Genomic DNA, 24,542 nt, shown 5'->3' with positions numbered 1-24,542 from the left:
TTACTAATCAGTAAAAAAGGGTGATGTTCATAGAAAACGTGTGGTTTATGGCAAATTCAGCTTCAGCTTCAGCTTCATAACCATGTGGTGTCTACAAAGACAAACCTTTGGAATTATCTTGGATTATTGAGACATTTTAGACAAATGTACAGGACTATGTATAGTAGTGAAAGAAACAGAATGCCATTGTGTGTATGGCATAGTATATGATAAATAGCTATAATATATAAAATATATGAACAACTTTTTGGTGAAAATACAGAACTGTTCTTCTCCACAAATGTATGTTCAAGTTGCATTGGCCTGTCCTGGACAGAAAGTCTCACCAGCTGTTCCAACCTTAGAATGGCAGATATAGGCTTATTTCAATGGGAGAGGCTCATGTGAGGTGGACATTCTTTTACTTCGGGGCTCACTGTGAGGCCTTAAGCTGAGAAAGTACTGACATGTTATACATTTCCTGAATCCTCAGAGTCTAGAGAGTTTCCCAGTATCAAACATTTGTCTCTGTGATGTTCCTTGAAGAAACAGCGTTAAACATAGTAAAACTGTTTTTGTGAAAATGGTGAAAAAACGTCCTCAGGTTTGTGTTTGAGGAGCTATGGTTACCATGGTAATAGTCACAGAGTAGTACATTTGGGCTCAAATGAAACCTGAAAATGTCTTCTTTACAATGATACCAAATACAATGGTGTAAATCAGTATCTAAGGGGCTGGAAATGGCCTAAACCAAAATATGGACCAGTGTCAAAAGCGACTTTTTTGACAAGGGGGTGGTTCACTTCAACAGCTGAAAACTATGATAAAGCTGTAACTCTGAAAAGGCTATCATACAAAAATATAAACCTCAGACATGGACCTACTTAAAAATCAACGATAGCCTTTGCCACCTTTTCGGTACCGATATTTGGTCTGGCCCATGGACTACTTACAGAGAGACTCTTATGAACTCTGGTACATTTAAAGCCACACCACGTAACATTTCACAATTTGCTAAGAAATGAACAAATATACTGTAAATGCTGCACTGCTCACTTCTCCCCAGACCAGCGGTACGTCTCCAGCTCTCCATGGAGATGTTGCCTAAATATGAGATTTACATAGTTTAGGCCCTCACCTACATCCATTCTTTGACCACCCACTGCAATAAAAGCCATTTCTGTGTCTGGCTGGTCATTAGGAGCATGTTTGTAACATTTTGGTATAACACAAAATCTTACGAAGAGTGCCTTTAAAACCCCTAATCCACCAAACAGTGATGGAGTGTAGAAGAGGGTCAAAAGAAATGTCTACAAACTGAAATGATAATAATTAAAACAATGACCTTTGAGTGAATGCCAACCAGTCCAGCCTGTGCTATTCATAAACATGTCCCATACCCTACTCTGGCACTGGACGTCAAGGATTTTTTTTTAACTTACTGTCAAAGTATGAAGAAGTATTATTTACACAGTTTATGGTTGCAAAAGAGACACTGCCAGAGAGACAAATACACACTATAAATATACAAGCTATGAATATTGTCTGACTCAATTACACCCAAACAATGAACAATGGGGTTTTATTTATGATGTAATAAACACTGCTACAGGTCAGTTAGAGCTAGCCAGTGGTGGACGTTAGCATTATTAGCATTTTAGTTTAAGTACAAGAGGCAAAAAGGTCAGGTGCTTTGATTCACATTTCCTAACTTGAAAGAGTCAGAAAGAGTTTTCCTGTTAATATCACCAGGAACTCGAGTAAATGAGTAATAAACCCTCTCCCCCCCCCCGGCCTGCTCCTTTAAGCGCCGCGCTCTCCTCCCGTCCCCCGGCCCGGGCCCTGCTTGCCAGCGATGATCTCATGTCAGACCGTGTGCCAGCTCGACCCGCAGCCCGCCTGCCACTCCAGCTCCTCCTGTGTTTACTACATAGAAACGAGCGGCGTTACGTCATGGGCCCCGGCGATGACACACGCCATTGATATGTGTGACCGGAGGGGGGGGGGAGGGAGGGCTCGGTGAATGAAGACGCTGCAGTCGGAGTGGGAGAGGCGGGGGGGGGAGACAATGAGCTGGCCTATGTGCGGTCGGCCCTGGTGTTAAGATAGAGAGGTAAGGTTACAGACTTTGAACACACGCAACCAGCCGAGGTTCAGGGCATCTCCGTTTTGCACTACATCCATAATGTTCCTGTTTTCTGGCACCTCATCATCCTCACACACGTCTCCTTGATAGAACTACGTCTGCGCAAAGTTAAAGTAGTAAGATATCGGCGGCATCTCTAGGAACTCCCACAAACAGTCTCATTCGGAAAACAAGTAGGGGAAAGAAACTCTTTCACTTATTACAACACTACTACTACTACTACTACTACTACTACTAGCAAATGTTGAATTATGTATGTATTTTCTACCAAGTTAAAATATGTGGACGCAGAGAAGAGGTGCAACCATGGCAATCAGAGAAACGGCTTTAGCAATCGGACTCTCTACAAATTAACATAATATATGATGATGTTTATTGGCCATTGAATGTGTATCCGACCAGAATAGGATTAGCATTTAGCTTTTAGATGCTAATTCTTATTCAAAGTAAAATCTTAAATGACCTGTGCATTGAGTATTTATATATTTCTTACTCAGGTTTGACCTCACCTAAATGTGGTCGACCCAGCAGCTGAAAACATCTGGATCTTTCATCCTTTACGATGTTTGATGGCTAAATGCTAACGGCTGTAGGAAAAATACATTGATCCGGCAAACAAACGCTAAGAAGTAGTGGAGTAGCCATTAACTGTCCACATACGTCCACCTCATTCGCACTCCTATGGATTCCACAGCCTATAAATACATAAACAGAATGCTAACCTTAGCATTAGCTCCATGCTACATGCTAACCCCCAACTTTGAGTGCCGGCTTTCCACTTTCACTGGACAATTTTCTAAATCAAGCATGAGACCAAACGTTCACAAAGATGCTGTTTTGGACATAGGCTGAAAGTCCACCGGAAAACGTCTAACAAGAGGGAGAAATTCCCGTAACAAGACTCCTTTCTCCGCTAGGCTGTTTGTTGATACGGTGGTTTTCTCCCTATAGATATGGCGGTGTGATGCCACCTCCGAGCGGTCAGTAGGCCAATAAACTGTTGTTGTGTCCTTGGGCAAGACCCGTGAGAGGTTCAACAGCAGGAAGAGAGTTCCCCCTCACTCTGCACACTGGCTCTTGTCTCCATATCTCCCTCATTGTGAATGGATGAGTGTTTGGTGTCAGTGGGCCGGCACACTTCACAGTTTTCCCTCGGAAGCGGGATTTTGATGGCACGCACAGCTTTAACAATTGATACAAACATGCCCTCGAGGAGAAACTGTAGCATTGTACAGCAGGAACCTCCAGCAGCCGGGTGAATAAAACAACAAACGCAGCGGGCAGAGAAGGCGGCACACAATTCTGTAATATTTGTGACATTAAAAGGGACAAATGACACAAAATTGACTTTTGATCTGGCTTACTTTGGTCGTTTCTTCTTCTGCTGCAGAAAGCAGGTTTCAAACTGCGTTCATTACGACGCCATTGATTTGCTAGCATGCTGTTGTGGCTTTTCCTTTGCTTACTACTAGTGTGTTTTATTCCCCATGTTGCCAGTGGAGGGCACTCTTAGCAACACAAGCCCAAACCAAAATAAAAAATTGTAATGTTTTCATATGAAACATAATCCAAAATATAATAATAATAACAATATTTTTTTTTTGAATTTTACTTCAAATATATCAAAGTGTGCCCTTTTTTTTTTAAATGGCAGTCGTTACTCATCAATAGTTTTTTCCATAACTACACATCCATTTAAATGATAGAATGTGAAATTTGAAAGCTGATAATTCTACCATTATAACATAAGTGAGGCTTAAAATCATTCTTTTGTTAACTCAGCCTGAAGAAGGCCTATCGCTATAACTGGACACATAACTTTCACGTTCTTTCAAAATATTGCAATAAATGAACGTGTAAGGATTCTGGGCTGATGTTGGACTGCAGAGAGCCTGTTTCAGTTCCGATGACCAGCTCACACGAATGATGCAGTAAATATCTGTAGCCAAAAGTAAAAATAAAATCATTATTTATCTGTCACTTAGCAGCTGGTCGCACGGATGACAGTGAACTAATTGCTATTATCACTCACTCACTTTAAGCTGACCCTGGATCTTACTAACAGACAAGATATGCAGACTTCACAGCCAAAGCGCCCATGTGAAGGGTGACGCATGCAGGTCTTTCTCTTTGATAGTCACATTTAAGTGCACAAGATGGAGTTCACCAGTACACTTTGCGCAAAGGCCCTGCTGAAGGCTGGACTCACACCTCGGCCTCATTGAAGTTGTTGAGTGGACTCACTTGGTTTAAGAACTTGGCTACTTTCTCGTAAGTGACAATGACCACATCTGCAAAAAAACTCTAAGTTTCCTATTACCGCTGCTCGCTTTGAAGCTGAAGCAAAAATTGCAGCGCTCTTGGTCAGAAAAGCAGCATTTGTTACAGAAACATTCGTTGGAAGAACAAATAGGAATAATAATAATAAAAAAAAAGAAGAACTTGAAATTAAAATTAGGAAAGCTGAGGCCGAGGCTAAGCTCACTGTATTGGCCTCTGCTAAAGTGAGTAAGAAAACTGCTTCACACAAGTAAAAGTGACATCAAAAGAAGGGATTGTGGGTCTGTCACTTGACCAAAGTGTTGCTGCCTCATTACTGCCTGTGACTATGTTTCCTGTCACTCCAAATGAAGATACAGAGGCCAGTGTGGACAACAAACACTTCATGATACACGTACTTCACACATCACTCATGTGCCATCATCTCCAAGACAGGAACAGACTAATCTCATATTGAAGGATGCTGAGCATTCCTCCAAAATAATGGAACCCTTGGAGTCTGCCAGCAGTGAAGGTATAGGGCTGAACACTGCTGACTCCCCATTGATGCAGGGGTTTGGAGCCCCTCTGAGGAGCACAGGACAGGATAGGACAAGCCCTGCCCTGATGATGTTCTGACAGTAGCTGCCGTGGAAAAGTTACAGTGACTACAGTGACACTAACAGTGTAACAATATTTGCACTATGATGATCTCATCTGCATGTCGATCACAAGGCCCTTTGCAAAGTTTTGTTACAGACAGGACACTGTTCAGGATGTTGCTGCTTGAACGCACTGATGATCCAGTGGAGGAGGGGATATTCAAATGCCCTGAACCTGAAAGCAGCCACAGTGAGCCACTGTTACAGGAACATAAAGTTCGACTGATGAAAAACCCAGTCTGATGCAGGTCACTGTGGCATTAATAAGTAAAACATTCATTATTAGCGAACAAAAACACACATTGTGACCAATGTTATTTCTAACTTTAATAGTAGCCTGGTCCTGTGGATGTATCCGGATGGGATGGGTTATACGCAGTCTATATAAAAGCATATTACATCAAATAATTAAAACATAGTCAAATACTGCTCCACATGAGTTTGACACCCCCGACCTAAAGAGACTCATATAATATCAATTAACGGGCTGGACTGAGGAGCCCTGAGGGCCCTGGTGCCGGACATGTCCCGCTGCTTAAAATACACAGCCACTCTCAGCGGGAGCTAACAGAGGTCTGCACGAGGGCACCGCCTTTTAGAGACAACACCTCGTATTCCTGCTCCCGGGTGTAAAGTGTCTTCTGCTGTTTGGATATAAATATGAGCAGCGCCCCTTTGGCCTTCCTACCTGCTCATAAATCAGTGATAGAGAGTGAGACCTGGAAGTGTTGAAGGTGGAGATGGAGAGGTGCAGGGCGGAGTCTGTTAACGGCAGTTTACTTTGCACTTACATTTTTTCTTTCTTTCTTTTTTTTTTAGATTTCCCAAAACACGCTTTGGCCTTAGAGTGTTGTCAAAGAAAAATATATCTTTATTTTATTATTAGGTGACGCAATAAGCCCTTTTCACCAAATGCCACGCTTCAACCTTTATCTCTCGGGGAGAAAGCATCTTACAACTTCTTGTAAGTTGCTATGAAAGCCTATGGAAAATTCAGCAGATCTCTGGCAAACAAGTCTTTGCTGTTAAGCACTTCGGGCCTAATGACTGGAGAAAAGTGTTCTATAGGCTGAGACCGTTTGGCATATGAAACTGTAGATTATGAAAGTTGCACTGAACGAAAAGTCTGAGACACAGGCGCTGGGAGAACATGCAAACTCCACGCGTCCACTGTCTGGGATTTGGACCTTCTGTGAGGCAAGACATTCCACTATGTGAAATAACCAGTAAAAGCTACATGTGTTCCAGCCACTTACGCCGCAGTTCCACATAGCACGCTTCTATTCAGTACGGCTCGGTCGAAGCTTCTCGTGTATCTACTCTACCCAGGCGAGGGTGTCCACTTAATAATGGACCACACGCCAGAATACACATAACTGAAGGAAGAACAGAACGGCAATGAAATGTTTTGTGAGAGCAATGAGAACAATATGGACAAAAAATGCCCTTTTGGTGGGGTTTATGAGATTACTCTCAGGTGCCAAGGCAAATGCTACACGAAAGAAGCAGCTAAAAGACGAGCTATGAAGGCAAGCTACATGCTAATGCTAACACCAGCTTAAGTTGTCAAATGTTAAAGTCTGAGGCTGAAGATTTCACAGAGCGCCCCCTGTCAGCGCAAAAGTCTTGTCTACAGTCTGCGTTTAGAAACACGAGATCGGGCCCGAAGTGTTATAGCCTTGAAGCTAAAGGCTGGCTAACGTTACTTTAATGCTAGCAAATGGTATAATAGGGGACGATCTGAACCCATTTAGTATATGTAACACACTTGGCTTGATTTTTTTTGTTTTCTTCGTTTTATATATTTCTATTTTGCATTAAAATGTGGACAGGAAGTAGTCTTTACTCCACACTGGCTGACAGGAAGCTAGCTAAAAACATAGCGTGTGCAGAGCCTACTGCAATGTCAAACCCCTATCAGAAGGTTTCCAACTCTGTGATCATGTTGCCCACTCAAATATTCGGTCAGAACATATTTTTTGCTGGCCAAAATTGGACTAAAACAAAATGAAAAGATGTCCAAATGAAAAGTGGCCAAGCTCAAAGCCTCCTGAATAAGAGATGACGACTGCCGTTTGAAAGCCTTTGCAGCCGCGTTGTCATACTCACGGCCATGTGCTGAGCGGCGGCCCCCTGCATGGCGGGGTCCGGCAGAGTCCCGGGCAGCGAGGCGGGCATCGGCTGGCGGTGCCTGCTCCTCATGTGCAGCAGGCAGGACAGAGGGCTGGGCACCGGGCTGCACACGACACAACAAGATGGTTACAAGAGAGCACAAGCCTAAACATCCCACGCCCAACTTTATTCAGGCGAGTTGGACTTCTCAGCCTTGGTATTTCTAGTTAAATTATGGAGAAAGAAGCAGGACTGTTTGTGAAATGCAGTTGCGCAAAACACCAAAAGTGGGTTCTAGAGGGAAAACGCTGTGGAACGAAAGCTGCTAAGTTGCTAACAGTTTTAGTAACATATATTGTACTGGAAGGAATAACAGGATTACAGATATCAATATGAAAAAATGCAATATTGGATCATTCCTGTTCAAAACAAGAAATTTGATGTCATTCATAAGTGACTTTAACCAATGTCAGGTCATATATGACAAAAAGAATTCAACAAACATTGTAGCAAAAAATTTGGTATGAACTAGTTTGTTGACGTACTAGACACAAAGATTTGGTTCTATCCACTGAGTGAAATGTTCCGCAGTAAGCGCAGCTGTGACGTGTCAGTGGAAGCAGGGAGCCGAGGCTGAGGGCTCCCTGCTGCAGGAGACACCCACGGGTGCCCTGGCGCCGCGCCCGCCCGCCCTCCCGCCTCCACCTCGCCGTGAGCTCATCCCCGCTGAGCTCATCCACTGAGAACAACACAGAGCAACTTCACACACCACATCAGCGCCCCGGGCCGGACGCCAGACTGGCACGCCGTCGCCATGGGAACGGGGTTTAATACATTATGAAGAGACGGTGGCGAGTTTCATTGACAGGGGAACACTGTCACTGTCACTGGCCAAAGCATTTTTTGTCATTTGACCTCAGTGTTGATATTTCCAGTTTTAGGATTCAGATGAGTGTGTGTGGAAGAGACACTGCTCTTTTAAGCACAGACGCAGAGAGTGTCATGGGGAACGACACAAATGGCCACAGCCGAGAGGGAAAACTGAAGGAAAGAGAACAACTACCCCATAATGTTCAACTGAAGCTTGTTCATGCTAGCAATTTGGATAGATACAGATGGCATCTCTGGAGTCGCCCATATATGGTCATGTTTGAAAACAGTTAAGGGGGAAAACAATTTTGAAAAAATCTAAAAACTACTTTAACAATCGCTGATTTATGAATATAATTTTCTACTAAATAAAGATATAAAGACATGGGGAGGAGCAAAGTGGTTCAACAGCCCATAAATGCATAAAAAAAAAGAATGCTAACATGATGCTACATGTTAGCATCGGGCTAATGCTAACGGTTAGCTAGCACTAGCTACAACTGCCGTTTTTTCACTTCTACTGAACAATCTGCTGTGAGAAAATATCCATATGGCCCGATTTAGGCTTGACTTTATTTATGTGTGATAAATAAGTTCACATTTCACAAGAAAATGGCAAAAAGAGTGGACAATTGTGTTTCTCTAAAGATTCTATTTTCCCCCTCGGCGAAGCCACGCCCCCTTCTATGACGAGATGCCGTCTGTATCTATGGGTTTCTGGAGCCTATATTTAGATTAATAGGGAATTATTTTTTTTAGAGATAGACCAAAAAAAGAATGCAAGTTTTCTGTTTGCTGCAACATTTCGGTCAAACTGGCCTTCGTCAGCAAGGCATGCTAACAAATCGACGGCTCAGAATGATGACAGTTCGGGCTTTGAAAATGCAGAGGACTCTTCCTGGTTTAATCAAAGACGCTTTACCTTTATCAGAAGATGGCGGACCATGTTCCAAATAACAACAAAATCCTACATGCCAGGCCTTTAACTGTATTTGTTTGGTATCTGTGAGGCTATTTCCGGCTCATTAGGTCAACAGTGAGCGTAAGGGCCCAGTGTTATGTAACTGCAGATATGGAGAGCCCCTGACTGTGAGTGAGACGCACAAACACCTCCCAGTTTGTGAGCGCCGTCAGCTGGTGGGGCTCGCGTTGGTGCTTTTCTAATCTGTGGGTCACTTTTTGTTTTCTTTTGTGAGAAAACTATTTACCTCTATCTGATAAGTGTAATTTTGTCAACTAAACACAGACATACTTTTTTTTAGAACATACTACATCCACGTAGATTGTTTTCGGAAAAATATGGACACCCCGGTTGGATATTTTGACGCGACAACACTTGAGTACAGACCAAGCGTAATGCCGTTGCTGTTTATTGGTTTACTTTATGCATTAAAGGCATAGCAATTTCAATTAAGCTCTTTTGGTTTAAATCCACATTTTGTGCATGTCCAGAAGCGTTAACATTCGGGAGAAGCTAAAAATGTAATAAACAATTTATGACCAAGTGTATGAGCCTGAAGTCACATTCAAAATAAGGTAATGTCTGGATTTCAACGATTCATGATATTTTTAACTTTAAAGAGGGGGTATTATGTTTTTTTTTTGCAGGTAGTAATAATCTCAAACACAACTTTAGTATCGTACACTGTGTTGGTTAGAAAATGTCTATCTTGCTCTCATTTGCTGTGCAGCTGTTTCAATAAAGAGGGAAAACAAAGGAAAATAAAAAGCCAGTGCAGCCCGTACAACAAGGGGGCGTGGCCTAGCAGAGGGAGATGAAAACCTCTCATGGGAATCAAACTTTTTCACTATTTTTAGCCGTTTTCTGGTGGACTATAAACATATTCATCACACACTGATACAGTCAAGCCAAAATTTGGTTCATAGGGATGTTTGGAAGTTTTTCAGTAGAAGCGGAAAACGGCACTTGTTCTAACGTTAGCATACGTAGCATGAGGCTAGCATAGATTCCGGGTTAGCAGTTAGCATTGGCTGTTTTATGGGCGATGTTTTATGGGTATTTATGGGCTGTTGAACCACTCTGCTCCTCTCTATGTCTCTGTATCTTTGTTTAGTAGGAAAAATATATTCATAATTCAAATGGGAAAAAGGATTAAGCTTAGCAAGCGATCGGAAAGTTCCATTGCAGTTTGACTCACTCATTTCCCATTGACTTAACATGGTTGGCATGACAACAGTTTAAAATGGTGTGCCTTCATCTATATCACTTCCTGCCGGTGTCCAATAAGGAAGTAAAACTATAAACATCACAAAAATGGCCAAACTAAAGAAAGCTGGGTACAATCTTTAGCAAAATCTTACATATAATTGTGTTAACCTCTTAACTCCCGCCTGAACCGAGAGGTTTATCACATTTTGTCACTTTTTTGTCATTTTTTTGTCATTTTTTGTCAAATTTGTATCACATTTTTGTAATTTTTTTGTCACATATTTGTCATTTTTTGTCAATTTTTTGTCAATTTTTTGGGCATTTTTTTGTCAATTCCTTGTGACATTTTTGTGACATTTTTGCCACTTTTTCATCCATTTTTCGTCACTTTTTTGTCAATGCTTTCTCACTTTTTTGTCACATTTCCATCATTGTTTTCGTCATGTTTTTCACAGCTTTTTCCCAGAAGCTTTTGGACTGGGGTAAAGCCAAACTGGAGAAAATGTGCTCGGTTCAGGTGGGAGTTAAGGGGTTAACTATGGTCTGTTTCTGATGAGAGAACAACATTGTGTCACGGTAAAAAAACCCAGCTTTAAACTGACGATGAATGAGATATTACCAAACACCAGGTTAAAACATCGGAGTTCTGACCTGTCCACCTCGTCAATAATAAACTCCCAGCTCTAAAGAATGTAATGATGTCACACAAGTCCCTGAAGGCAGCACAGTCTGGCCTGCTGTCCCGAGGCTGACAGTTGGGTGGTAGGGTGGAGCATTTGTGGTTTTGAGTGGGTGTTTTTTAGACTTTGTTCTTTATTTTCTTTCATTTTTTTTTTTTCAATGAATGTAAAAGAGTCAAGAGCTGCTACTTCCCTCCTCTTTCCCCGCGTTCATTAGAGTGCTGGGAGAGTTACATCAGGGGGAAACGCCAGACAGCGCCAGACGGAACAATATCTCAAACAGCATGGGCGAGACAGGCCGGGACAGACTGACAAACGGCGGCGTTAAAGTGAAATACTCTGCGTCCGTGCATTGAAGTCGAGCAGTTTTCTGTTCAAACAAAAGAGGGTACATTGCAGATGATTGTTGATTATTTTGTGCGCGTTTAAATGACATTATACACCGGGCCGTCAAAGGGATAGAAGACCTCAGTTTGTCTGTCATTCGTGTTTAAGAATTTCGTCTGTTTGGATGTTTTTGATATGAAAAAGCAGGTGTTTAGGGATTTGATCTTCACCACCATCAAAAACTGGACGCACCTTTTCATTCTGCGATTCGTTTCACTGTTGGTTTTTCTTTCTTGGTGAACTGGCAAATCGGCTAGTCCAGGAGACTTTAGATTAAATTTATCAAAGGGGCTAAATACAAGTTGGCCATTTTATACTCACTACTGCCATCTCAGGTCAAACTTGTAACTGCACCTTCTACACTGCGTTCCAAATTATTATGCAAATGACATTTTTCTAAGATTTTCTAAATTGTCAACTCAAATGAGAGTCAGCATAATTTTCAAGTCTTTAACTGGTAGAGGATCATTTAAATGTGGTGGAAAAAATTTCCTAGTGATAACAGTATTTTTTTCAAAAATAAATTTAGTAAAAACCTCAAAATCCACTGTTCCAAATTATTATGCAACTCATCGTTTCAATACATTTTAAAGCTTGTAAATAACTGAAAATGGTCATTTGTTGTATTTGCAGCATTAGGAGGTGATATTTACTGAAATCAAAAGCTATTTCAATCAAAAAAATATTAACAGGTCAAGTTATAATTTACCAAAGGAGCCCTTGTGTGATAGCAGCTTCAAAATTCTTAAATCCATTAAACTTGTGAGTTTTTGGACAGTTTCTGCTTGGATTCCTTTGCAGGATGTTAGAATAACCTCCCAGAGCTGCTGTTTGGATGAAAACTGCCTCCCACACTCATAGAAGTGTTTTTTTGTTGAGGCTCCAAAGGTTCTCAATAGGGTTGAGGTCAGGGGAGGAGGGGGTCCACATCATGAGTTTCTCTCCTTTTATGCCCATAGCAGCCAGTGATGCAGAGGTTTTCTTTACAGTAGGACATGGTGCGTTGTCATGCATGAAGATGATTTTGTTCGGGAAAGCACAGCTCTTTATTTTGTAGCATAGAAGACAGTGGTCAGTCAGAAACTCCACATATTTTTCAAAGGTCATTTTCACACCTCCAGGGAGCCTAAAAGGGCCTAAAGGGCCCTTGGGGGTGGTTCGGTGTTTTAAGGCGTTCCCACAAAAGTTATTGACCTTTTATTTAACCAGGATAGTCCACTGAGATTAAGAATCTCTTTTTCAGGGGAGTCCTGGCCCCAGAGGGGAATCTATTGTACATGTTTTTAGTGGTAGGGGAAACTGGAGTACCCGGAGAAAACCTACGCACACACGGGGAGAACATGTAAACTCCACACGGGACCTTCTAGCTGTGAAGCACGAGCGTTTAGGAGCTATTTTCCACATCCGCACAGAGCCCAGTGACAGCAGGAAGGCTGTGCAGAATCTACTTTGAGCAGGGGTGAATCCGAGTATACAAGGGCTGGGGCATTACAGGGGAACCATGTGGAAAAGCAACTCATGTTTAAAAAAAAGTTTCAATTTTTCTGAAGTAGGCCCCCGGGCCTGCTGCCTTATAATGCTGCCCCAGTAATTTTGTACATAGACTGGAGTATTCAAAATATGCATTTTTTTTTTCATTTTGTGGCAATTGAATTTTAATTAGATTTTAAATCCAAATCCATTAGATTTTTAAAAGTTTAATGTTAGATTTTCAAAATCGCAAAATCTTGAGAAAGCACTTTCAAGTAGATTATAAACACATTTTGAAAAGAAGAATTAATAGTCCAACAGTGAAAATAAGGCTGACGTTTGCAACTTGAAGTGACTTGCCGGCTACAGCAGGACTTGACTTGACTTTTTTCCCCCTTTATTTAACCAGAAAGTCCCACTGAGATTAAGAATCTCTTTCTTAGTCCATAACTTGGACTTGCTTGGGACTTGGACCTTCACAACTTGGACTTGACTCAAGACTTGCCTTTAGTGACTTACTCCCACCTCTGCAAATGAGTGACTAAAAGTGTCCTCAGAGCTAAATGCAAACTCATATTCAGTCAAGTTTCTGCTTTTTGTGGGTCAAATAAACATCCAATGGCCAATAAACTCTTATATATAAATAACAAAGAAACCACAGAAATGACATGAATGAAAAGGCCATGAAAAAGACAAAACGTACCTCCCCGTACGTCAGTATTGAACCTTGCTTTCCTGTTCATTTGTATGGGGATAGAACAGTCTAACATAATGAGCATCTATAATCAGATCGCTAACGCCGTTTCTATGACGATCGCAACGGAAAGTGTAAAGCTCGTTCCCTAAACCCAGCCCTCGCTTTGACCTCATGTGCTTTCGCAGCTGCTACTGACTGGAATCCTGCCCAAAATCCACCAAAGCTGGACTCACTGATCTCACTCTCTGCTTTTACACACAGGCTACAGGACGTCTACTTTGTTTTATTATCATACTTCATGATTTGAAGAACGGGAGTTGTTCGAGGTACTCACCCGGAGTGCGACTGGCTCTGCGTGATGACCGACCCGGGGGCCTGCTGAGGAGCCAGGCAGCAGCTCGAGCCCCCCAGCGCCAGGGGGGGGTGCTGCAGAGGCAGGCTGCGGGGGTGCGGGCCGTTGGGGTGGTGGTGGTGCGGATGGTTGGAGTGTTGCTGGGGCGGCGGGCAGGCGTGGGAATGCGTGTGTGCGGGGGGCAGGTGCACGGGAGCCTGGCCTTTGAGCTGGTTCATGCAGGACGGCCCGTTCTGGGGGAGCATCTGTCAGGAGAGGAGAGAAGCCCATCTCAAACACTGGCTTTCGCTCAAGTTCAGGACGTGATATAAACATTTGAGCGCTCGGGGATTTCGCACCGGGGGAAGCTTTTGCACTTCTCGATTCTGTTTGGGACAGGGGAGAACCGGAGGCAGGGACGTTTTTAGAGCTCCTGCTGAGGGAGAAGTATAATCCGTCAGACTGGGAACGCTTTGGTTACATAGACGTGACTAATGCAAGTACACGTGCGTTTCTGCATTTGGTAATTACTTTTTGCAGGTACTTGGTAATAACCTCACACACCTTCATCACTGTCTTACGCTTTGTTGGTTAGAAAATGCGATATTGATCTAAAGCAGCTGAAACAAAACATCCAGTAGTTTCGCTTGAAGTGTTTTTACTCCGCGATTAAAAGAATTAAGTTTAGAAAGAAATGGAGAGGTGATGAAAGCATTTCCTGGATATGTAGGAGCTTTTTGGAAGCTGCTACAAACAGCCTCTGGGGAAGACTCGAAGATTACTCAAACGCCTGTAAGATTTTGCATAATAGTACTCCCCTTTTAAATATTCATTTTAGCACGCAATCCAAACGGCAGTAGGACTTCGCTTCTTTCTCCTTCGATAGATACAGATAGATGACCATATTTGGTCATTTTTGAAAACAGTTAAGGGGGAAAACAATTTTGTGAAAAATCTAAGCTTTCTCTAATTATTAAAAAACTGCTTCAACAAACGCTGAATATAGTTTACTACTAAATAAAGATACAAAGACATGGAGAGGAGCAAAGTGGCTCAACTGCCCATAAATACCAAAAAAAAAACGGAGAACATGATGCTACATGTTAGCATCGTGCTAATGCTAACGCTAGCTAGCGCTTGCTATGACTGCCGTTTTTTCACTTCTACAGAACGATCTGCTATGAGAAAATATCCATATGAGCCCGATTTACACTGGACTTTATTTGTATGTGATAAATAAGTTCATATTCCATCAGAAAATGGCTAAAAAGAGTGAAAAATTGTGTTTCCCAAAAGATTCTATTTTCCCCCGCGGCGAAGCCACGCCCCCTTCTATGACGAGATGCCGTCTGTAGCTAAATGAACCTCCTCGTCGCTTCTAACTTTGACAGTTTAGTCCCGTATGAGGGTAGTGACATGCATCTAAACCCATAGTGAAGAATATAGTTAGTGAAAATGCTCCCTTGTTGCCTACACTGAACATTTCCAAAACTCCAGCCAAACAGGATGGATGGGTAAATGACTGATGATGATCATACGGCCGGTACCTGCTTCTTCTCCTCCTCTTGTGCTTGTAGGAACTCCTCCTCGATCTCCTTGAACAGGCCCACCTCGTCGCAGTTCTGCAGGAACTTGGTCGGAGTGGGAGTGCCACCTGGAATCAAACACAAGCAAAGCCACGTTTCATGATTTCATTATTTATTATCTATTATTCAAACTGATATGTTGCCGTACAGGAACATTTGTATTTGTATTATTAATCTCAGTGCCTTTTTCAACCAGTTTTTTTAATTTTTTAAATTGGTGTAGGACTAGAGCAGGGCATTATGGGCTAAAATGTATTTCACTGTATACTAGAAAAAATCTTATCATATCTCAGTGTCATTGGCAAAATAATTGACAAAATATGTATATCTATGTAGTCGATTGGGCAAATTAATATTTTTAAATCATTCCTAAAACGTCTTGTGTACTCTGCTGGGCTGGGTACCATTACACTTTTTCCACAGTACTTTAACAATACTTGGTTTATGATACCGATACCTAGACGGTATTTTTTCTGATACCAGAACCTAGAACCAGAAAACACAACAATAATGTTTAAAATAGAATCAAATGTACAATATTGGGAAAATGGGGGGAAATATAAGGCAAGATTGGAAATAAATTTGGAAAAAAATTGGGAAAATTAAGAAGAAAAATATATAAAAAGTAAGAATAAAGTGTGTTTAAAAAAATGGCAAAATGGGGGAAAAAAAAAAAGAAGAAAAAAAAATATTGGGCAAAAATGGGAAAAATAACATTTATTTGAGCTGAAAACCCCCCCAAACAAAAACAAGTCACTTCCTTGAACGCTGTCCCTTTTTTCGAAACCTGTTTTCGATTCTCTCTTTTTTTCAATACCAGTAGTACCTAAACTTTTTTTTCCGACACCATACTAGTATCGTTTAACGGTGCACAGCCCGAGTCAGCAATACTAATGGTCTTAGTTTTGTTTAGCAGGGATTTCAAGCTCCGGTCCAAGTACTGCCCATCTTTGCTCTCAAGACCTACACCAAATTTCCTCAGGAAGTCGGGGAACAGACACTAGACTAAAAAGCTGCTTGTGAGCACGGTGTGTGGCGTGTCTGACCCGTGAAGGCGGCGTCGCCTTTGATGGAGCAGAACTTGAGGGTCATCCCATGCTTGTGTCTGTGGACGCTCAGGTGCTCCTCGAGCTGGAAGCGCTGCAGCACAAACAGAGGCGTGTTAGACGTCAGCCAGACAACATTGATTTGTTAGTGACAACATGGGCAATATCGACACAGGGTCACTTTCTTCTTTTCAGTTTTCCAGTAGAATTTCCAAGTCAGTGCTATAGGAGTTTTCCTTTGGGGCTCATTTGAAACCAGCTATTTTGTAAAGCAGGATATGGAGACGCCTGGGTTTAGTGTCAAAAATGTGGCAAATGTATGAAGCGAAATTGGTGCCAACACAGTGAGATGAATGTTTGCGCAAAAAAAAGAAAAGAAAAAACAGTTGAAATGTACATGTCGGAACCTTGGAAAATCTGACCACTGGATCGCAGCATTACTGTTTCTCTTCCCGTCTGCAAGCAGTCCATTCAGATGTGTGCAAATATTTAAAATGAAAGAGTTTGGTGGCGGCGGAGTGAACTGACCTGAGAACAGCCGGGCGCGCTGCACACGTACGGCCGGTCCTGCTGCTCGGTCATGTCCCACACGAGCCTGCAACACAGCACGGGCACACACTCACTTAATCTGGCTAGTTTACATACGGTCATCCATGTGTCCCGCTATAGGCCGGGTACGCACGGCACTGCAGATAGAGAAGACATCTGCTTTAGCTGTAACCAAGACTATTTCTATCGATGATACATTTTTTAAAATCAAATAATTAGGCCTTTCTAGACATTTTAGTCTCTGTACTTCTCTGTACCTCCTGACTTGTAACATTTCTATAATTCTGGTCGGACTGGAAAGTAAATACATTCATTTTCATGCACTGCCCCGACCAAATAAACAAATTAATTAATGTTGTAAATAATTGAAAAAAATCCCACACAATCAAATAAACATTAACTGAAAATTGCTTTAGGCCGTGGCAGTTACTCCACACAGACAAGCTAATGCTAACTAAGCTAATGGACAAAGACTTCAGCGTTCACCATTATTAATCACACAAATACAGTATATAGCTATACAACAATGTTAACTTCCATAAAAAAACACAACAGACTTACTTATACAAGTGTAAGAAGACCAAAGTTGTAACAAAATGACAGAGCCAAACTAGTCAGTTACAAACCGTTATGTCTCTCAACTGTCAAAGGGGAGGAGCAACGGGGCGCAACCATGGTAACCAACTCTGCCTTTTACAACACTTTCAATAAATAGATGAGATTTTTTTATGTAATTCAATAAAAATAAGCCTGTTGCAGAAGTGGAAGTCCAGTCCCAGAGTTTTGAATAAGAATTGAATCAGATCAAGTGTGAGGGGAAACTTTGATATGTGTATGCAGTAAAAAGTAGGGATGCACCGATAGCACTAAAACCGATACGAGTACTTTGATTTAAAGGGGCTATATGCAAGTTTGCCATTTTATACTCACTACTGCCACCTCTGGTCATACGTGTAACTGCACCTCCTATATTAAGCTCGTGCATGACGGCACTTCGGACCAAAGTAACACCTTTTTGAGTGACAGTGCAGGATTTTAGAGGCAGTTGTGGTGAACAGGTCTGGGCTGATTCTACACATTAGGACATGGCTGGAACATGTAGGGGGAGGAAATACATAATTTTAACTTTTTTAAACTTAAAACTCAATACCGATACGAGTACAAGGCATTTTCTTCAACACACTGACTTTTTCACAGCAGATTGGTTAGTAATTAGTTAGTTTACTCATTTACATTTCCTTAAATAAAGTAGGCTACACTTTTAAGAGAAGTTATATAAAAATTGTACAGATGCCATTTCATTTTATTTTTTTATTCAATATAATTTTTTTTTTATTGCTTTGTCCATCATAGACAGAACAGCCCATGTCCAAAAGCTCCTCAGTGCCTGTGCTTTATTCATTTAAAGGAATAGGCCACCGTTTTTATATACTAAGATATGTTCTTACCTCACTTTAGTCGAGTTAATATATCCCCGTCTGGTCATTGTCCGCGCGCTCTGTCACGCAAACGGAGCACATACGCAGCCTCTCCCATATGTGACATAGCTCCGAAAAAGCTCACGATAGAAGCTACCAAGCTCTTCCACGTGTTCCCTATTTAAATAAAGTTACGTGAAGTGTTTTCATGCGAAGTATATTTACACAGAAATGTAACGTGTCGATTTTATAAGCAAATAAAAAGGGGGACTATATTGTGAGGCGTAATGATACGAGGAGTAAAACGTCCGCGCAGTAACTCCTAAAGGTTATTGACGGAAGTGAGCGGGGGGAAGTCTTTAGGAGTTACTACGCGGACGCTGTGCTCCTCGTATCATTACGCCTCACAATATAGTCCCCCTTTTTATTTGCTTATAAAATCGACACGTTACATTTCTGTGTAAATATACTTCGCATGAAAACACTTCACGTAACTTTATTTAAATAGGGAACACGTGGAAGAGCTTGGTAGCTTCTATCGTGAGCTTTTTCGGAGCTATGTCACATATGGGAGAGGCTGGTATGTGCTCCGTTTGCGTGACAGAGCGCACGGACAATGACCAGACGGGGATATATTAACTCGACTAAAGTGAGGTAAGAACATATCTTAGTATATAAAAACGGTGGCCTATTCCTTTAAGTATTTTTATTTAACAATAGTATTGAGATGGTTACTTATTACTGCATCTAAATCATAGACTGTATATATAAATGGACAGCTTCTGCTCCCTCCTCCCAGTTTACCATAATGACCACATTCGAGGGAGAAATCATGGCAGATTTACAGACTCCTCCTCCCCAGCTCTGACGAGGCATGTTCCTAAAAAGGGCATAAGGGCGGGATCTTCACTGTAGACTCGGCCCTTACGTGACGTGTAGCTCGTGCAGCTCCAATGCTAACAGTCCGACCCTCATTAGGAACGAGATTTTCAAAATTCTTCTTACAAAATACAGCCTGGTTTCTTAAATTGTGACTAACCCAGCGTTATCTCAGGAGTGTTGAAAAAATTGAAACCAAGTTGTTTTTAAGGTGTCTAAACTCCAATGCTTTTCAATGGGGGACTAGCGGCGATATGGAGGTACTACAGCAATGGCGGAGCAATGGCGGCCTCTAGTGTCGTGGGCATAAAGCAGAGCAGCCAGCGGCCATTGATCTAAATGGTCTCTTTTCGCCTTTACTTCAGCTCCGTGTGGATTTTCTAGTGTGTTTAAACTTAGCGAGTAGCAACAGCATTTTCATTGTTTTGCTGCAGCTCATTTTTGCTCGATATGGACATGCTGTATCTCTTTAATTTCGATTTTCTGAGGACTTTGTAGTCGCTGGGTTCGTTTTCAGACGAATAAGCTCTTAAACGGCGTAAGAATCGCCAAAACTGTTAGCCGCGAGTTAGCGGCTAGTAAGCAATGCTAGGCTGTGTCTTGTAAACACTGCAGACTCAGCTCTGGTTAAATCCAGCACAAATTTAGGGAGTGTAGTCTGTAATAAAGTCAGCTCTATGTGGAATCTTGTATTTCCACTAAAGAATTCTCCAGTTTGTTGCTATTTTCTCTCTGCTGAGAGCTGAGCCCCATAGTGGTATTGGTTTCTGGTATCCGGACCTCATTAAATAATGAGTACGAGTATGAGTACAAACTTGTGGTATTGGCTCGATGCCCGATACTGGTATTGGTGCATCCCTAGTAAAAAGACAAGAGAGAGCCTATATTGAAAAGAGTGAACTGGCCTAAAATCACACCATTGCCGACATTTTCCCTAACTATAAAAAAGTCATATCTAGCAGTGCAGTCAGTTCGCGACCGGCCTCTATCGCCTGGAAAACTTCCCCGACCCACCTTCTAGTGCACTTCAAACGGAAACATGCCTGTAGCGTTTGTTCCGGCCCATTCCCCCAGGCCTGTTTACCAGACTTCCACACGGCAGCATCGTTTTTATTGGGACGAGTGCTTTCCACATGCCCCCTGTTATTATTACCACCATGAGCATTAGCGCTATTGTCGTGCGTTTGCTCCTGTCACAGTTTCGCCCCAATCCGCCTTTCAGCGCGGCCCACGGTTAACAACACGGCCCGCGATGACAGGACACATGCCTGCGCTCAGTCCGCTCATCATCAATAAGGCACGATAATAATAACGCTGGCCATTCATTTCCCAGCGTCGGCAAAGCGAAGACTCAGACATTCCCGGGAGAGGTAATAATGAGGAGTGGAAGGGTTCAGGAGCGAGGGCAAGTGAGAGTTCAGCCTGTCACAGTGATCGCCATGGAAGTTTTTAATCAGTCACATTTAGTGAATCGTTCAAAAATATCATGAAGGAATTTCTGCTTTAGTTTAGTTCGTTTTAGTTCATATGTAAGTCTTTTCTCGAATGTCAAATGGCACAAAGTGAACGGAACCAAACATAAATTGCACGTATAGATGGGAGCAACGTCACTGGAAACAGAAGATCAGGAGCTATTTCATTTTGTATGGAAAAAGCATGGCTATTATCTGTCAAGGGTCGTCATTGGGCAAACAGCACCACCTGCTGGCCGTGCATCATGGCCTTTGTGACTTCTTTAATCAGCCTGATTTATGTCATGCAGATGGAGCCTAAAAATAAGACTAAAATAAACTTATTTTGGGTGCCCCAGCCTTGATATCGGCTTTACCCAAATCTAAAATCTTCTCAACTGGAGAGCAACAGTGTAATGCCTCATTTGCAAGACAAGACTTACAGAAGTGAACATAACTTTTGTTGTCACGTTGTCACTGCGTTTTTGTCTCATTTTTAAAGCATTTTTGTCGTGTTTTCATCTCTTTTAGTCATGTTTTTGTCCATTTTTTGTTGCTTTTTGAACACGATTTTTGTTGATGTTTTGCCGCTTTTTGTTGCGTTCTTCCTCACGTTTTTATGTCACTTTTCTGTTGCTGTTTCTGCTACGTTTTTGTCGCTTTTTTTGCACTTTTCGTTATGTTTTTGTCCCTTTCCGTTGTGTTTTCATCCTCACACGGTACGGTTCAAAATCAATAACGGATTATGGGCTTTCAAAATGTGGACCAACCAACCCATTCCCTATTCATAAACCTGCAAACATTGAAATTCTATGATTTAGTAGACTTGTATACAATAAAATGATGTTCAAAGTGAAAAATAAACTTGTGTCACAAACACTACAAAATATGTTCACCATCAGACAGATGAGCAGACAGATGAGCTCAGAGGAGAGGAGATGTTTGTAAAGAATTCAAACAAACACCATGAGATTTTGTGTTTCTGTTAAAGGGGTCGATCTCTGGAACGACTGCACAGAGGGTCTCAAATTATGTCCCTCTCTCTTCCACCTAAAGAGAATGTATAAAAGTACTATACTTGAAAAATACCTGAATTCTGTTTACTAGTTTGTTTAAGACTGTATCAACTTACTTAAAAAAAAAAAAACTTTTGAATGTTTGATGTTATGTTAGAAAGTTAACAAAAACACGTGCTGTAACTTTTCAGTCATTTTGTATGTTATGAAGAAGTATACTTAACTTAATGTAAATCTTTAGTGCATAATTTTGACCGAAAAAACAGAAACAGAACTGAGGACAGTGACGCGAGTGTAACCAGGAAGTACAGAACGAGGCATGACACCGTAGAAGAAGAAACCGCTAAATGTATTTATTATCATTTCAAACTGTGTGAATGTTGTGAAATACTACTCCAGATCTGTCTTTGATTAAGGAAAAAAACGTACAACATAGTCTAAACCTCAAGCAAGTCGATTTTGCATGAATGATGTCCACTTTAAATCATCAAGAATTACTACTGTATATCGACTTATCGTCCAATGAATGACAATTCAATTCAACAGTACAATGTGGGCTCAATACTGTTAGACTGTCCTTTTATTTGCATTTATTTCCATCTTTTCTAATGTTATACAGTCACTGAGGTCTTCCATCAGACTGATTTATTTTTGCAAACACAGCCCAAACACAAAGCAGTTCAGTTTTAATTATGACTCCTAATTTAGCTCCATCTTAACCTGGCTTTGGTCCTGATATCCAAACAACGAGCGCCAAGTTTACATGAGGCAACGAGCCCGAGAGAAAGACGTGAGAATGAACGGAGAAGGTGACGCATAGAGGGAGGGTGCGCGCACACACTCGGCCTGACAGGTCCCGACCTGCCTGGCCCCCATTTACCTCAACACCCTGACTCCATGCCACCGCACCGGGGATCACAAAGCACCAGCCACTGGATACAACGGCGTTTAGAAAAGATAGCGCCAGGACTGGTATGCCCCTAATAGTTTGTGTTGTGATGCCATAGCGTAATACAATCAGGCCCCCGGTTCAAAAATAAACAACATGCTGCTGAAGCATCAAAATGCCGATCAAGTTACAGGAAGTATCCATTACCTCCACTGCAGATTTTGGAACAATTTCATCTTCCGCGTGTATAATTGTTGATGGAAGCAATTATGCCAGTAAGAAAATCACTCTGGGAGTTAATACCCTCATTAAAAACTGACTTTATGAATGGTTTTAGACATCTGCAATTCACAATTTAATCACATTACTCTCTACTTATTTCTATGTAAGTGTGTGAGTCTGATATGAAATTATAAATGTTAATCTGGTTAATCTCTAAAACTGGCACAAAATGTCATTGTTTTTGTCCTTTTTGTGCTCTTTTGCAATGAACATGCTTCGTAGTTGCGAGTTAACAGGACTTTAAAACCCACAAGCTAGTATTGTTTGTTTAGTTCAAAATGTTGACCACTTATCCCCGTGCCTTCCCTGTTTCCCTTTTACACTAGGCTATTGCTTGTGTCACGAATAGCAAAGTCAGCGCTTTCCCCCCCCAAACCTTCTGTCAAGTGGGATTGCATCAATGCATGACGTCAGCCCCGATATGTAAATCCAACAATAGACACCAGCATGTGGCCCGTTTGATCGGGATTAAAGACTGTTTTCGGTGAGATTAGCCCAGTCGGAATGATTCAATAGGCTATCACTTTTCAAACTGCCAAAGTGCTACTACTTAGACAATAGGGGTTTAATATGACAATTGTTCAATTATTCTAGAAAATGTTATTAGTATCATTAATTGCGAAATCACTTTTACACAAAATTGACTTTATTTCTATTACTGCCCACATTTGATTTTGCAGCTCACCTAAGTTTTGAGGACTTAAAGGAACAGGCCACCGGTTTTCCATATTGAGATATGTTCTTTCCTGTGTTTAGACGAGTTGATACGTACCTGTTTGTTCTTTGTTTGTGCCCTCAGTCATGCAAAACGACCAAAGATGTTGTTAGCATTTGGCCTATCCCAAGGTATTCCTATGGCTCCAAACGGGGGTGAAGCTAGAAGCGACCACGCTCTTCCACGGGCACACACAAAGACCAGACAGGTACATGTCAACTCGTCTAAGCTCAGGTAAGAACATATCACAGTATGGAAGAACTGTGTGCCCTCAAAAAGACCAAAGATGTTGTTAGCATTCGGCCTCTCGCAGTACATTCCTATAGCTCCAAACGGGGTGAAGTTAGAAGCGACCAAGCTCTTCCACGGACACAAAGACCAGACAGTAACACATCAACTCGTCTTAGCTCAGGCAAGAACATATCTCAGTATGTCAAAATGGCGGCCTGTTCCTTTAAGGCTATATTTTTAAGGCTATACTTGATATTTGTTCGGGTTGACAAACAATAACAGACAAAGCTAGTGTGTAAACTTTACTATTAAATGTGGTCCAAACTCATTCCTTACTTTTTCTTAACACAATCATTCATAAGCACGTTTCACAACTTTCCGAGGCAATACTGACCCGGTAATGTATACAACAACGACAACAAGCCTGCGAGTTTATGCTAGATAACAAGGCTTCAGAATTAGTCTACACAGTACACAGCATTAACTTTAGCAATATAATGAAGGACAGACAAACACATTATTATATTATCCACAAGAAAAAAAATCAGGTGTAGGGCCTTTAAGCTATAATAAGTATGCTAAATAATGTGATAAAAATGATGGAAAAATAACAGAACTTCTATTTTGCTAACAAAGTTGCTAAAATGTAGCAAATGTAGCCAATTTTGAGTTACTGCAACATTAGCTAGCCGATTCTAAAAAGTTTTGATTAGCTAT

The 24,542-nt window shown here is 41.5% G+C and overlaps 1 protein-coding gene across 2 annotated transcripts in view; it reads right to left on the bottom strand.

The window, feature by feature from the left end:
• Window positions 1-24,542, bottom strand: part of LOC306974134 (cyclic AMP-responsive element-binding protein 5-like) — a 36,277-nt gene that overhangs the window by 11,023 nt on the left and 712 nt on the right. For both annotated transcript variants that reach the window (XM_079571293.1, XM_079571292.1), the window contains exons 2-6: window positions 16,924-16,990; window positions 16,396-16,489; window positions 15,311-15,417; window positions 13,767-14,029; window positions 7,156-7,282 (exon numbers count right to left, since the gene is read on the bottom strand). In XM_079571293.1, the coding sequence (XP_079427419.1) occupies window positions 7,156-7,282; window positions 13,767-14,029; window positions 15,311-15,417; window positions 16,396-16,489; window positions 16,924-16,977 (645 nt within the window). In that variant the 5' untranslated portion in view covers window positions 16,978-16,990. The remainder of the gene's footprint in view (window positions 1-7,155; window positions 7,283-13,766; window positions 14,030-15,310; window positions 15,418-16,395; window positions 16,490-16,923; window positions 16,991-24,542) is intronic.

This window comes from Gobius niger (genome assembly GCF_951799975.1).
Source record: "Gobius niger genome assembly, chromosome: 14".
In the NCBI taxonomy this organism is placed as follows: Eukaryota; Metazoa; Chordata; class Actinopteri; order Gobiiformes; family Gobiidae; genus Gobius; species Gobius niger.
Note: the sequence above shows the minus strand (reverse complement) of the source record. Positions and strands in the feature narration are given on the sequence as shown.